This window comes from Pristiophorus japonicus, chromosome 16, assembly GCF_044704955.1.
Source record: "Pristiophorus japonicus isolate sPriJap1 chromosome 16, sPriJap1.hap1, whole genome shotgun sequence".
Taxonomy (NCBI): Eukaryota; Metazoa; Chordata; class Chondrichthyes; family Pristiophoridae; genus Pristiophorus; species Pristiophorus japonicus.
This window is the reverse complement of record NC_091992.1, coordinates 9,366,271-9,379,362: the sequence shown is the minus strand read 5'-3', so window position 1 is coordinate 9,379,362 and position 13,092 is coordinate 9,366,271. Positions and strand designations below refer to the sequence as shown.

General features: G+C 47.8%; 1 protein-coding gene across 2 annotated transcripts in view; it reads left to right on the top strand.

Moving 5' to 3' along the window:
* Positions 1–13,092, top strand: part of dph1 (diphthamide biosynthesis 1) — a 717,385-nt gene that overhangs the window by 492,992 nt on the left and 211,301 nt on the right. For both annotated transcript variants that reach the window (XM_070856970.1, XM_070856969.1), the window contains exon 7: positions 10,162–10,230. In XM_070856970.1, the coding sequence (XP_070713071.1) occupies positions 10,162–10,230 (69 nt within the window). The remainder of the gene's footprint in view (positions 1–10,161; positions 10,231–13,092) is intronic.

The window sequence follows — 13,092 nt, the reverse complement described above, 5'->3', positions numbered from 1 at the left end:
AGCATTCGAAATAAAGTAAATGAGTTGACGGCACAAATCATTACAAATGGGTATGATTTGGTGGCCATTACAGAAACATGGTTGCAGGGGGGCCAAGACTGGAAATTAAACATACAGGGGTATCTGACAATTCGGAAAGATAGACAAGAAGGGAAAGGAGGTGGGGTAGCTCTGTTAATAAAGGATGATATCAGGGCAGTTGTGAGAGATGATATTGGCTCTAATGAACAAAATGTTGAATCATTGTGGGTGGAGATTAGAGATAGTAAGGGGGAAAAGTCACTGGTGGGCATAGTTTATAGGCCCCCAAATAATAACTTTATGGTGAGGCGGGCAATAATCAAGGGAATAATGGAGGCATGTGAAAAAGGAACGGCAGTAATCATGGGGGATTTTAACCGACGTATCGATTGGTCAAATCAAATCGCACGGGATAGCCTGGAGGAGGAATTCATAGAATGCATACGTGATTGTTTCTTAGAACAGTATGTCACCGAACCTACAAGGGAGCAAGCTATCTTAGATCTGGTCCTGTGTAATGAGACAGGAATAATAAACGATCTCATAGTAAAAGATCCTCTCGGAATGAGTGATCACAGTATGGTTGAATTTGTAATACAGATTGAGGGTGAGGAAGTAGTGTCTCAAACGAGCGTACTATGCTTAAACAAAGGGGACTACAGTGGGATGAGGGCAGAGTTAGCAAAAATAGACTGGAAACACAGACTAAACGGTGGCACAATTGAGGAACAGTGGAGGACTTTAAAGGAGCTCTTTCAAAGTGCTCAACAAAAATATATTCCAGTGAAAAAGAAGGGCGATAAGAGAAGGGATAACCAGCTGTGGATAACCAAGGAAATAAAGGAGAGTATCAAATTAAAAACCAATGCGTATAAGGTGGCCAAGGTTAGTGGGAAACTAGAAGATTGGGAAAATTTTAAACAACAGCAAAGAATGACTAAGAAAGCAATAAAGAAAGGAAAGATAGATTACGAAAGTAAACTTGCGCAAAACATAAAAACAGATAGTAAAAGCTTTTACCGATATATAAAATGGAAAAGAGTGACTAAAGTAAATGTTGGTCCCTTAGAAGATGAGAAGGGGGATTTAATAATGGGAAATGTGGTGGAAATGGCTGAGACCTTAAACAATTATTTTGCTTCGGTCTTCACAGTGGAAGACACAAAAACTATGCCAAAAATTGCTGGTCACGGGAATGTGGGAAGGGAGGACCTTGAGATAATCATTATCACTAGGGGGGTAGTGCTGGACAGGCTAATGGGACTCAAGGTAGACAAGTCCCCTGGTCCTGATGAAATGCATCCCAGGGTATTAAAAGAGATGGCGGAAGTTATAGCAGATGCATTCGTTATAATCTACCAAAATTCTCTGGACTCTGGGGAGGTACCAGCGGATTGGAAAGCAGCTAATGTAACGCCTCTGTTTAAAAAGGGGGCAGACAAAAGGCAGGTAACTATAGGCCGGTTAGTTTAACATCTGTAGTGGGGAAAATGCTTGAAGCTATCATTAAGGAAGAAATAGCGGGACATCTAGATAGGAATAGTGCAATCAAGCAGACGCAACATGGATTCATGAAGGGGAAATCATGTTTAACTAATTTACTGGAATTCTTTGAGGATATAACGAGCACGGTGGATAGAGGTGTACCGATGGATGTGGTGTATTTAGATTTCCAAAAGGCATTCGATAAGGTGCCACACAAAAGGTTCCTGCAGAAGATAAAGGTACGCGGAGTCAGAGGAAATGTATTAGCATGGATTGAGAATTGGCTGGCTAACAGAAAGCAGAGAGTTGGGGTAAATGGGTCCTTTTCGGGTTGGAAATCGGTGGTTAGTGGTGTGCCACAGTGATCGGTGCTGGGACCACAACTGTTTACAATATACATAGATGACCTGGAAGAGGGGACAGAGTGTAGTGTAACAAAATTTGCAGATGACACAAAGATTAGTGGGAAAGCGGGTTGTGTAGCGGACATAGAGAGGCTGCAAAGAGATTTAGATAGGTTAAGCGAATGGGCTAAGGTTTGGCAGATGGAATACAATGTCGGAAAGTGTGAGATCATCCACCTTGGGGGAAAAAAACAGTAAAAGGGAATATTATTTGAATGGGGAGAAATTACAACATGCTGTGGTGCAGAGGGACCTGGGAGTCCTTGTGCATGAATCCCAAAAAGTTAGTTTGCAGGTGCAGCAGGTAATCAGGAAGGTGAATGGAATGTTGGCCTTCATTGCGAGAGGGATGGAGTACAAAAGCAGGGAGGTCCTTCTGCAACTGTATAGGGTATTGGTGAGGTCGCACCTGGAGTACTGCGTGCAGTTTTGGTCACCTTACTTAAGGAAGGATATACTAGCTTTAGAGGGGGCACAGAGACGATTCACTAGGCTGATTCCGGAGATGAGGGGGTTACCTTATGATGATAGATTGAGTAGACTGGGTCTTTACTCGTTGGAGTTCAGAAGGATGAGGGGTGATCTTATGGAAACATTTAAAATAATGAAAGGGATAGACAAGATAGAGGCAGAAAGGTTGTTTCCACTGGTCGGGGAGACTAGAACTAGGGGGCACAACCTCAAAATACGGGGGAACCAATTTAAAACCGAGTTGAGAAGGAATTTCTTCTCCCAGAGGGTTGTGAATCCGTGGAATTCTCTGCCCAAGGAAGCAGTTGAGGCTAGCTCATTGACTGTATTCAAATCACAGATAGATAGATTTTTAGCCAATAAGGGAATTAATGGTTACGGGGAGCGGGCGGGTAAGTGGAGCTGAGTCCACGGCCAGATCAGCCATGATCTTGTTGAATGGCGGAGCAGGTTTGAGGGGCTAGATGGCCTACTCCTGTTCCTAATTCTGATGTTCTTATGTTCATTCGATCTCTTGGGTGCAACAGTTTGATTGGGGGAGTGAGTGACCCTCTTTAAAATTGCAATCCATGCTATGTATCATTGCTGATCCATCTGGAAACTGCCTCTGAGACACGTTGCTGTGTCAGCAGCTCCACTAAGCTCCCTGACAGTTTAAAACTGCCACGTTAAGCAGTGCTCGTGAGCTGAATGGGTCATTATTGAACGGAAGAGTAACTGGTGCAGTAACCAGCCGGTGTCGTATTCAGCACATCTTCTGCTTTGTAAGCACTGGAGTGCATTTAAACAAGCAGTCCCTGACGCATTGGTAGCCTCTGTAAATGCAGGAATCTGCATTAGGATCCTCTAAATGTACAAGGTGTGAAGTTGCACTGGGGGTTCTCATGATGCACTGCTTGGAGCTGCATCAAGGAGCTCTAATGATGCAAGGCATGGAGCTCCATCAAGGGGCTGTGTAATGATGCAAGGTATGGAGCTGCTCTGTAATTACTTTAAAATAAAGAACTGCCAATCTCCAAGGATAGATTAAAGAGTTGCTTATAACGGATGACAGACCATGCAGAAAGCTGTCAGCTATAAGCGGCTGACACGATGGTGATTTGCAGAGTGGCCACTCGAGCTCTTAATGTAACCCATTCACATCATTGAACAGTTGCCGACAATCCAGAGAAGTTGTTGCGTTGTGTTGGCCTGATACCGAGCACAGCCTGGGTCCAAACACACTGAACTATAGTCACCAACTGCGGGTCATCACTGCGGCTCAAAGGAAACTCTTTAACCGTTCTGTTGAACAGTCAGAACGGGATTGCTAGTAAAATGTACGACTCTGACATATGGAAGATATCATTCTCCAGTGTTGAGATATCATTTACAATCTTCAATTGTACAGGAGGTGTAAAATGCAACTATTTAAAATCCTGCAATTGCTGTATATCACACAGATCGTGTGGAGCTCTGTTACACGGACCTTATTGCAAATGTAATGAAGTGCGGAGCTGCCATTGTCTGTGGTATACTGTCTGAGGGTGAAATGAATTGAGAGTCTCTCTCTCTCTCTCTCTCTCCCCATTCCCCAAATACGTTTTTCTACAAACACCCCATATAATTACTGTCAGAAGTGAGTGAGTGAATGGATGGGAGGAAAGGGTCATCCCAGCCGCCAGCCTGGCCCAGTTTTCAAGGGCTATGTTGTGAATGCAATAACTGTTAGACTGTGTACTGCTTAACTCCAAGAGATATGACCTTGGCTCTGCCTTATTAAGGCTCAAAGTGACTAATATACAAAATGGCTGGCCTTTTATAGTTGGGCTGCACACACGTGCGTGCAGTCCAATGACCTCCAACAGTGACGCTATCTAGTAGCTAGTGATCCCAAAAGTACATACATGACAATACCCCCCTCTGAGATATTAACACAGTCTTTTACAAATTGAGATATTCCGGTGTTTTACGCTCCCGGGTTGACCGTCTCAGTTCAACTCCAACCTTGGGTGAGTGTTCAGAGTCTGTTGTGACTGGTAGCTGGGTGGATGACCTGGTGGGAGTGGCAATGGCCATGTCAGGGATTGAAAGTCCATTTTCATTGAACATGTCAGTGATTGAAAGTCCCGATTCACTGATGACCACTGAGTCCTCTGATGACTGGGGGTAGGCTGGTTGGTCATCGATTGTCTCTTCCTCCGACTGTTCCGGATCGTCTGTGTGCTGCAGCTTTGTCTGATCCATATGTTTCCTGCATGTTTGCCCATTTTTGAGCTTGACAATAAATACTCTGTTGCCCTCCTTGGCCATGACAGTACCAGCGATCCACTTGGGACCCTGACCATAATTCAGAATATATACAGGATCATTTACAGAAATATCGCGTGATACCCTTGCAGACTTTGTCTTCTATATTCAGCATGATTATTCAAGTCAGGGTGTACAAGAGATAGCTTGGTCTTAAGACCTCTCTTCATCATTAGTTCAGCAGGCGAGACCCCGGTAAGCGTGTGTGGTCTTGTCCGTAACTCAGCAGTATGCATGACAGGCGGGTCTGCAGTGACCCTTGGGTTACTCGCTTCATACTGTGCTTTATGATTTGGACAGCACGTTCTGCTTGCCCATTGGCTGCAGGTTTGAACGGTGCTGACCTTGCATGTTTGATACTATTGAGTTTCATGAACTCTTGAAACTCCTGACTGGTGAAGCAGGATCCATTGTCGCTAACAACGATATCAGGCAGACCATGTGTCGCGAACATGACACTGAGATTCTCAATGGTAGCTGTGGATGTGCTGGGTGACATGATTATACACTCTATCCATTCTAATATGCATCCACCACAACTAAAAACATCTTCCCCAGGAAGGGACCTGCAAAATCGATGTGGATCCTGGACCATGGTTTGGACGGCCACGACCACAGACTCAGCGGCAATTCCGCTGGTGCTTTACTGAGCTGTATGCAAGTGTTGCACTGATGCACACATTATTCCAGCTCAGAGTCAATTCCCGGCGACCATACATGAGACCTGGCGATGGCTTTCATCATTACAATGCCGGGATGTGTGCTATGTAGCTCACGTACAAATTTCTCTCTCCCTTTCTTGGGCATAACAACACGATTGCCCCACAGTATACAATCCGACTGAATAGACAGTTCGTCTTTGCAACGAATGTAAGGTTTGGTCTCCTCGCACATTTGCTTGGGTATGGCAGACCAATCACCTTTGAGGATGCAACTCTTCACCACCGGATCCTGGCTGGTCTAGGTCTTAACTTGTTGGGCCGTGACAGGGGTTCCTTCACTCTCAAAATCATCCATAACTAACAATAGGTCCGCCGGTTGTGGCGTTTCCACCTCCAGTGTGGGCAACGGCAGATGGCTCAAAGCATCGGCACAATTCTCGGTGCCAGGTCTTTGCCGAATGACATAATCATAAGCGGATAATGTCAGCGCCCACCTCTGGATGCGGGATGAAGCATTGGTATTGATACCTTTGTTTTCAGAGAACAGTGAAATGAGCGGCTTGTGATTTGTCTCCAGTTCAAACTGAAGACCAAACAGGTACTGATGCATCTTTTTAACCCCATACACACAGGCGAGTGCTTCTTTCTCTACCATGCTGTAGGCTCTTTCCGCTTTAGACAAACCTTTTGAAGCATACGCGACTGGTTGAAGTTTACCCGACTCATTAGCTTGTTGAAGTATGCAACCAATTCCATATGATGAAGCATCACAGGCCAATACTAAACGTTTACATGGGTCATAATGTACCAGCAGCTTGTTAGAGCAAAGCAGATTGGTGGCTTTCTCAAAAGCTCTGTCTTGAGACGCACCCCACACCCAGTTGTCGCCTTTTCTTAGCAGCATGTGCAGTGGTTCTAATAAGGTGCACAATTTAGGTAGGAAGTTGCCGAAGTAGCTGAGTAGACCCAGGAACGAACGCAGCTCCGTCACGTTCTGCGGCTTGGGTGCATTCTTGATGGCCTTGGTTTTTGCGTCCGTGGGCCTGATGCCGTCAGCAGCAATTTTCCTCCCCAGGAATTCGACCTCTGGTGCCATGAAGACGCACTTCGAGCATTTCAGTCTGAGTCCCACTTTGTCAAGATGATGTAGAACCTCTTCCAGGTTGTTCAGATGTTCCTCGGAGTCACGACCTGTGATCAGGATGTCACCTTGGAACACGACGGTTCTGGGAACAGACTTCAGTAGACTCCATGTTCCTCTGAAATATTGCTGCAGCCGAGCGAATTCCAAAAGAGCACCTGTGATAAATAAAAAGTTCTTTATGCATGTTAATGCACATAAGTCTCTTTGACATCTCGACCAGCTCCTGTGTCATGTAGGCCAACGTCAAGTCCAGTTTGGTGAATGACTTCCCCCTGGCTAGCGTTGCAAATAAGTCATCAGCCTTCGGTAATGGGTACTGATCCTGTTAAGAAACCCTGTTAATCGTAGCCTTGTAGTCTCCACAGATTCTGACTGCCATCACTTTTCAGCACAGGAACAATGGGGCTGGCCCATTCATTAAATTCAACCGGTGATATGATCCCTTCATGCTGGAGTCTGTCCAGTTCGATTTCAACCTTCTCCCTCATCGTATACGGAACTACCCGAGCTTTATGACGGATGGGTCTTGCATCCGAATCCACATGGATCTGCACCTTGGCTCCCATGAAGTAGCCGATGCCTGGTTCGAACAGTGAGGGGAACTTGCTCAGTACTTGGGCACATGTATCTTTCTCCAACGACAGCGCCTTGATGTCGTTCCAACCGCATCAGATTTTATTCAAGCCAGTTCCTGCCGAACAGCGTTGGGCCATTGCCTGGGACAATACATAGTGGTAACACGTGAACCACACCGTCAAACGACACTTTAATTGTGGCATTGCCAATCACCATTATGAGTTCTTTGGTGCACGTGCACAACTTGGCATTGACTGGACTAAGCCTGGGCCTCACAGCCTTAGTATCCCACAGCTTGTCGAATGCTCTCTGGCTCATTATCGATTGATTCGCCGCCGTGTCCAGTTCCATCGATACCGACACCACGTTGATCATTATTGGTTTGCTCTTAGTTAGGAACGAGTACAGTCCATACACTTCCTCCTCTGGTATCTCGGATTGCGTATCCGGATCTGCGCTAGTCTGACCGTGATCCTCCACATGGTATGTCGCAGCACGCTTGCTCATCTGTGGACACTTGTGCTGGAGATGCCCCACTCTCAGACAGCCTTTGCAACTATATTGCTTAAATCGGCACTGCTGGTGCCGGTGATTTCCCCCACAACGCCAACACGGAGAAATTGGATGCATTCCCACTGGCGGACTTTGGGCAGCCACAGGTTTTGAATACTCAGTCGGGTAGGCCCTGCCATGTGCTGCTCTGCCGAACGCCGAATCAATGATATTTACAGTATTTGCCGAGTTTCGACCTTTCACTGATATCTGCTTTAGATTTCTATCCGTCGTCATGCATGACTGAGCGATCGTGATGGCCCTGTTCAAGTCCAGCGTCTCCACCGCCAGTAGTTTAGGCAGGATCACCTCGTGGTTGATGCCGATTACAAAGAAGTACTGCAGCATGTCTGCCAAAACAGCCCCGAACTTACACGGTCCCGTTAGACGTCTCAGGTCAGCAACGAATTCTGCCGCATTCTGGCCCTCTGAGCGAACGTGCGTGTAAAATCTGTATCTCAAGGTGATGATGCCTTTGTCTGGCTTAAGGTGGTCCTGTACCAGGGTACACAATTCTTCATACGTCTTCTCTGTTGGACTCACAGGCAGTAGATTCTTTATCAGACCATAAATTTTTGGACCGCAAACCATGAGGAACATCACCCAGCGCCGATCTGCGTCAGCGACCTCCTCCATTTTGTTGGCCACGAAGAACTGGCTCAAACGGCTCTCAAAGTCTGCCCAATCTACTCCTTTCACGAATCGCTCCAACAATCCAATTGTGCTCATTTTTGCATGCAAAGGTTCTTGTTGCCTCGTCACCAAATGTTGTATATGCAACAACTGTTCGACTGAGTACTGTTTAACTCCAAGAGGTTAAACCTTGGCTCTGCTTTATTAAGGCCCAAAGTGACTAATATACAAGAAGGCTGGTCTTTTATACTTGGGCTGCACACACATGCGTGCAGCCCAATGGCCTCCAACAGTGACGCCATCTAGTGGCTAGTGATCTCAAAAGTACACACATGACACATCACTTGAACCCCCGCTGGCCTGGCTGGTTCACGTTATTCGTGGTTTTTCTTCCTGGTGATCTATGGAATCGCCACAGGGCAGAAAATTTCAGCTGCCAGATCGATGAGAGGCAAAGCTTAAACGCACCAGGTTGCAATTAATTTTGGTCTGTTTCTTCGCTCCGACTTCAGTCCTCAGTTTGTGGATGTCAATATAGCCCATTAAAAGTCACTGGTTAGGGTCACTTGTAAAGAATGGCCACTTGATAGGGTAACAATGGTTTCTGGTGGCGTGAAGGCTGATGCCAGTATGAGTTACCACCTCCACTTGTCAGCACATGCTCACTTTACAAACATACAACAATAACGGGCAGGTAAAGACCAGCTAGGCCAGCGAGCCTGCCTCATGCTCATGATGACTGGAGCATCATGACTAGACACTGTCTCCCACCCCTCCCTGGGAGAGGCAAAAAAAACAGAGAAAACCCCAGGGCCAATAAGGGAAAAAGGTACTCTGGAAAATTCCTCTCCGGCCTCCTCAAGCGATCACATGGACCGAGTGTTATCGACACCAACGCTTACCATCTCTATAATGTGATCTCTGCCCCAGTCAGGAATTGGTCCCGTTCCCTCCTGAAGGCAGAGAGTCAGCACCCACCACTCCAGCCGGCAACACATTCCAGAGGCTCACTACACTCTGGGAAAAGACCCCCCTCACACGCAGCCTGAACCTCCTCTAATCCCCCCAACATCCACCCTGTACCTCTAATTCTGCCCTCTTGAGCATCCCTGATTATAATCGCTCAACCATCGGTGGCTGTGCCTTCTGTTGCCTGGGCCCCAAGCTCTGGAACTCCCTCCCTAAACCTCTCCACCTCTCTACCTCTTTCCTCCTTCAAGACCCTCCTTAAAACCGACCTCTTTTTTTGGTCACCTGCGCTAATTTCTACTTATGTGGCTCAGTGTCACATTTTTAATCTCATAATACTCCTGTGGAGCGCCCTGGGGCGGTTTCACTGTGTTAAAGGCGCTATATAAATACAAGTTGCTGTTGTGCCCTTTAGCGTAGTTTACCCGCATGGCCCCTGGCTCTCCCCAATTTGATTCTGGCTGAGGTCACTGGATAGGAATCAGAAGCAGAAATCCCGAATGATTCTCTCCCCGCAACCCCTACCCCTTCCAAGGGTGGGAGAGGCCTTGCTGTTGTCCTGACCCCGATCGGCTACCTCAGCGCAGGCCCGGAATGGAGCCGGGGACTTTCCTGTTCAGTGTGGTTCCAGACCTCTCCACAGGGCGCGCTTTCCCAGCAAGCAAAAACAGGGCAGCCAAAGATTTACAATCCATTTTAAATATCAGGGAAGGGAAGAAAAATGACATGGTGAATTAATCTGTGGGAGTGTGAAGATTTCCTCTCCCCGCCTCCCTGCTGGCTTCACAGTGAGGCCTGTGTTTGGAGCCTGTGGAGCTGTTTGTGAAGCTGACCTGGTTTTCTCGACACACTTTGCCATGCAGCAACAGCAGTGATTAATGTGGGTGCCTGTGCAGCAGATCGGAGGCACGCTCCAGCACTAATTCAGCATGTGCCTTCTCTTTTCTCTTTCCAGTTACCTTGGTGACGGGCGTTTTCACCTGGAATCCATCATGATAGCGAACCCTGGCGTCCAGGCATACAGGTGAGTGAAATCACACCTGCATTAAAGGCTTAAAGGTGTTGGAGAGAAGCGGGGCGAGGGGGGGGGTGCGTGGGGGGGAGGGAAGAGAAACGGGCATACAAGCGCGTGGCGGTACATGTTTATTCAAAAGAAACACATTTACTCAGCTCCTGTTTTGCCGTTAACCCTTTCACAGCGACGCAGGGTCCAAATACAACGCTTGTATTTTGATAATTGTCGGGCTCCTTCTGAAGGCTGCATTTCCCCCTCGCCCCCCCCCCCTCCTTTCCTCTTAGTTTTCTAAAACTTCCCGGCACATTGGATCTGATTCGATGTGTGGGTCTCACGAGCTCGAACTTTACCGAAAAGGAAAGGGTGACATTTACATGTTGGATAGACTGGATGCGGGGAGGATGTTTTCCCCCGGGCTGGGAAGTCTCGAACAAGGGGTCACAGTCTCAGGATACGGGGTAGGAAATTTAGGACCGAGACGAGGAGAAATTCTTTCACTCAGAGGCTGGTGAACCTGTGGAATTCTCTACCACAGAAGGCTGTGGAGGCCAAGTCACTGAATATATTTAAGAGGGAGATAGATAGATTTCTAGAAACAAACGGCATCAAGGGGTATGGTGTTGGGATAGAGGATCAGCCATGATCATATTGAATGTCGGCACAGACTCAAAAGGCCAAATAGCCTACCAGTGCTGCTATTTTCTATGTTTCTACATAGCACGCTACCCCGCTTCGCGGACAGTGAATGACTTTGAAGTGCAGTGGTGACTGGTTATTGTAGGCAAATGCGGCAGCCGTTTTTGTGCATGGTAAGATCCCACAAACAGCAGTGAAATGAATGCCCAGTTCATCGTTCTGTTTTTCATGATGATGTTGGGTGAAGAATGAATGTTGGCCGGGAAACGCAACACCGCCACAATAGGTTAACTGGCCAGCCGTCTCGCCTCTGTTTGTGAGCCCTTGCCGGGCTGCCTTGCTTCTTTGCATAGAATTCACTGCTGTTCAGAAGTAATTCATTCCCTGTTCAGTGTCAACCTGGCCTGATGCCCGGCACAAAGAGTGTGAGAGCACACGAGCCTGCCCTTGTAAAACCAGCTGTCGGGAGTGGCTCGAGGATTGCCGAGGCCTGGTTTGCCCTCTGCCTTTGACCACAGTACAACAACAACTACTTGTATTTACATAGCACCTTTTACGTAGTGAAAAGTCCCAAGGCGCTTCACAGCAGTATTTAGATTAAGAAATTTGACACCGAGCTGCACAAATAGAAATTGCCGCATGTGACCAAAAGCTTGGTCAAAGAAGTAAGGAGCACCTTGAAGGAGGAAAGAGAGGCGGAGAGGTTTAGGCAGGGAGTTCCAGAGCTTGGGGCCTTGGCAACAGAAGGCATGGCCACCAATGGTTGAGCGATTATAATTAAGAGGGCAGAATTAGAGGAGCACAGATATCTTGGGGGGGATGGGGAGGAGCTAGAGGAGATTACAGAGATAGGGAGGGGTGAGGCCATGGAGGGATTTGAAAACAAGGATGAGAATTTTGAAATTGAGGCGTTGCTTAACCGGCAGCCAATGTAGGTCAGCGAGCACAGGGGGTGATGGGTGAGCGGGACTTGGTGCGAGTTAGGACACGGGCTGTCGAGTTTTGGATCACCACTAGTTTACAACTTAACCATAGCGCCTCCCTACTTGCTCGGATTGCAAAGGGAGTGGAGTTGGACTGAAATCTGTGTCTGTGGCAGCTCCGAGTGCTGTTGAAACAAACACACAGCTGCACAAATTTCAGTGTGAATCAACCAGGGTTCCCAACCCTGCCACTTCAAGCGGCAGTCTCGCGGTTTGGGCGATTGGTCTCCCAAGCATTGCTGCTGGCGACTCTGGGCATACGGTCTCTGTCTGTGCGGTTCGCACTTGCACAGTACCCTGGCTGTCGAGGGTGAAACACAAACTGTGTTGTCGAAACTCTGCTGGTTAGTCAGAAAAGCACTGCTGCTTCGATATCAGCTGTGAGGGTGAAGGCCTCGGGCTCAACGAAATGTGCCTGTAAACTCGGTGAGTGCTGAGAGAGCAACTGGCGGGGGTATAGAGAGAGACACTAACTGGGGGAGGGAGAGAGAGAGAGACACTAACTGGGGGAGGGAGAGAGAGAGAGACACTAACTGGGGGAGGGAGAGAGAGACACTAACTGTGGGAGGGAGAGAGAGAGAGACACTAACTGGGGGAGAGAGAGAGAAACACTAACTGGGGGAGGGAGAGAGGGAAAGAGAAACACTAACTGGGGGAGGGAGAGAGAGAGAGACACTAACTGGGGGAGAGAGAGAGAGACACTAACTGGGGGGAGAGAGAGAGAAACACTAACTGTGGGAGGGAGAGAGAGAGAGACACTAACTGGGGGAGGGAGAGAGAGAGAGACACTAACTGGGGGAGAGAGAGAGAAACACTAACTGGGGGAGGGAGAGAGGGAAAGAGAAACACTAACTGGGGGAGGGAGAGAGAGAGAGACACTAACTGGGGGAGGGAGAGAGAGAGAGACACTAACTGGGGGAGAGAGAGAGAAACACTAACTGGGGGAGGGAGAGAGGGAAAGAGAAACACTAACTGGGGGAGGGAGAGAGAGAGAGAGAGACACTAACTGGGGGGAGAGAGAGAGAAACACTAACGGGGGGAGGGAGAGAGAGAGAGAGACACTAACTGGGGGAGGGAGAGAGGGAAAGAGAAACACTAACTGGGGGAGGGAGAGAGAGAGAGAGAGACACTAACTGGGGGGAGAGAGAGAGAAACACTAACGGGGGGAGGGAGAGAGAGAGAAAAACACTAACTGGGGGGAGGGAGAGAGAGAGAGAAAAACACTAACTGGGGGGAGAGAGAGAGAAACACT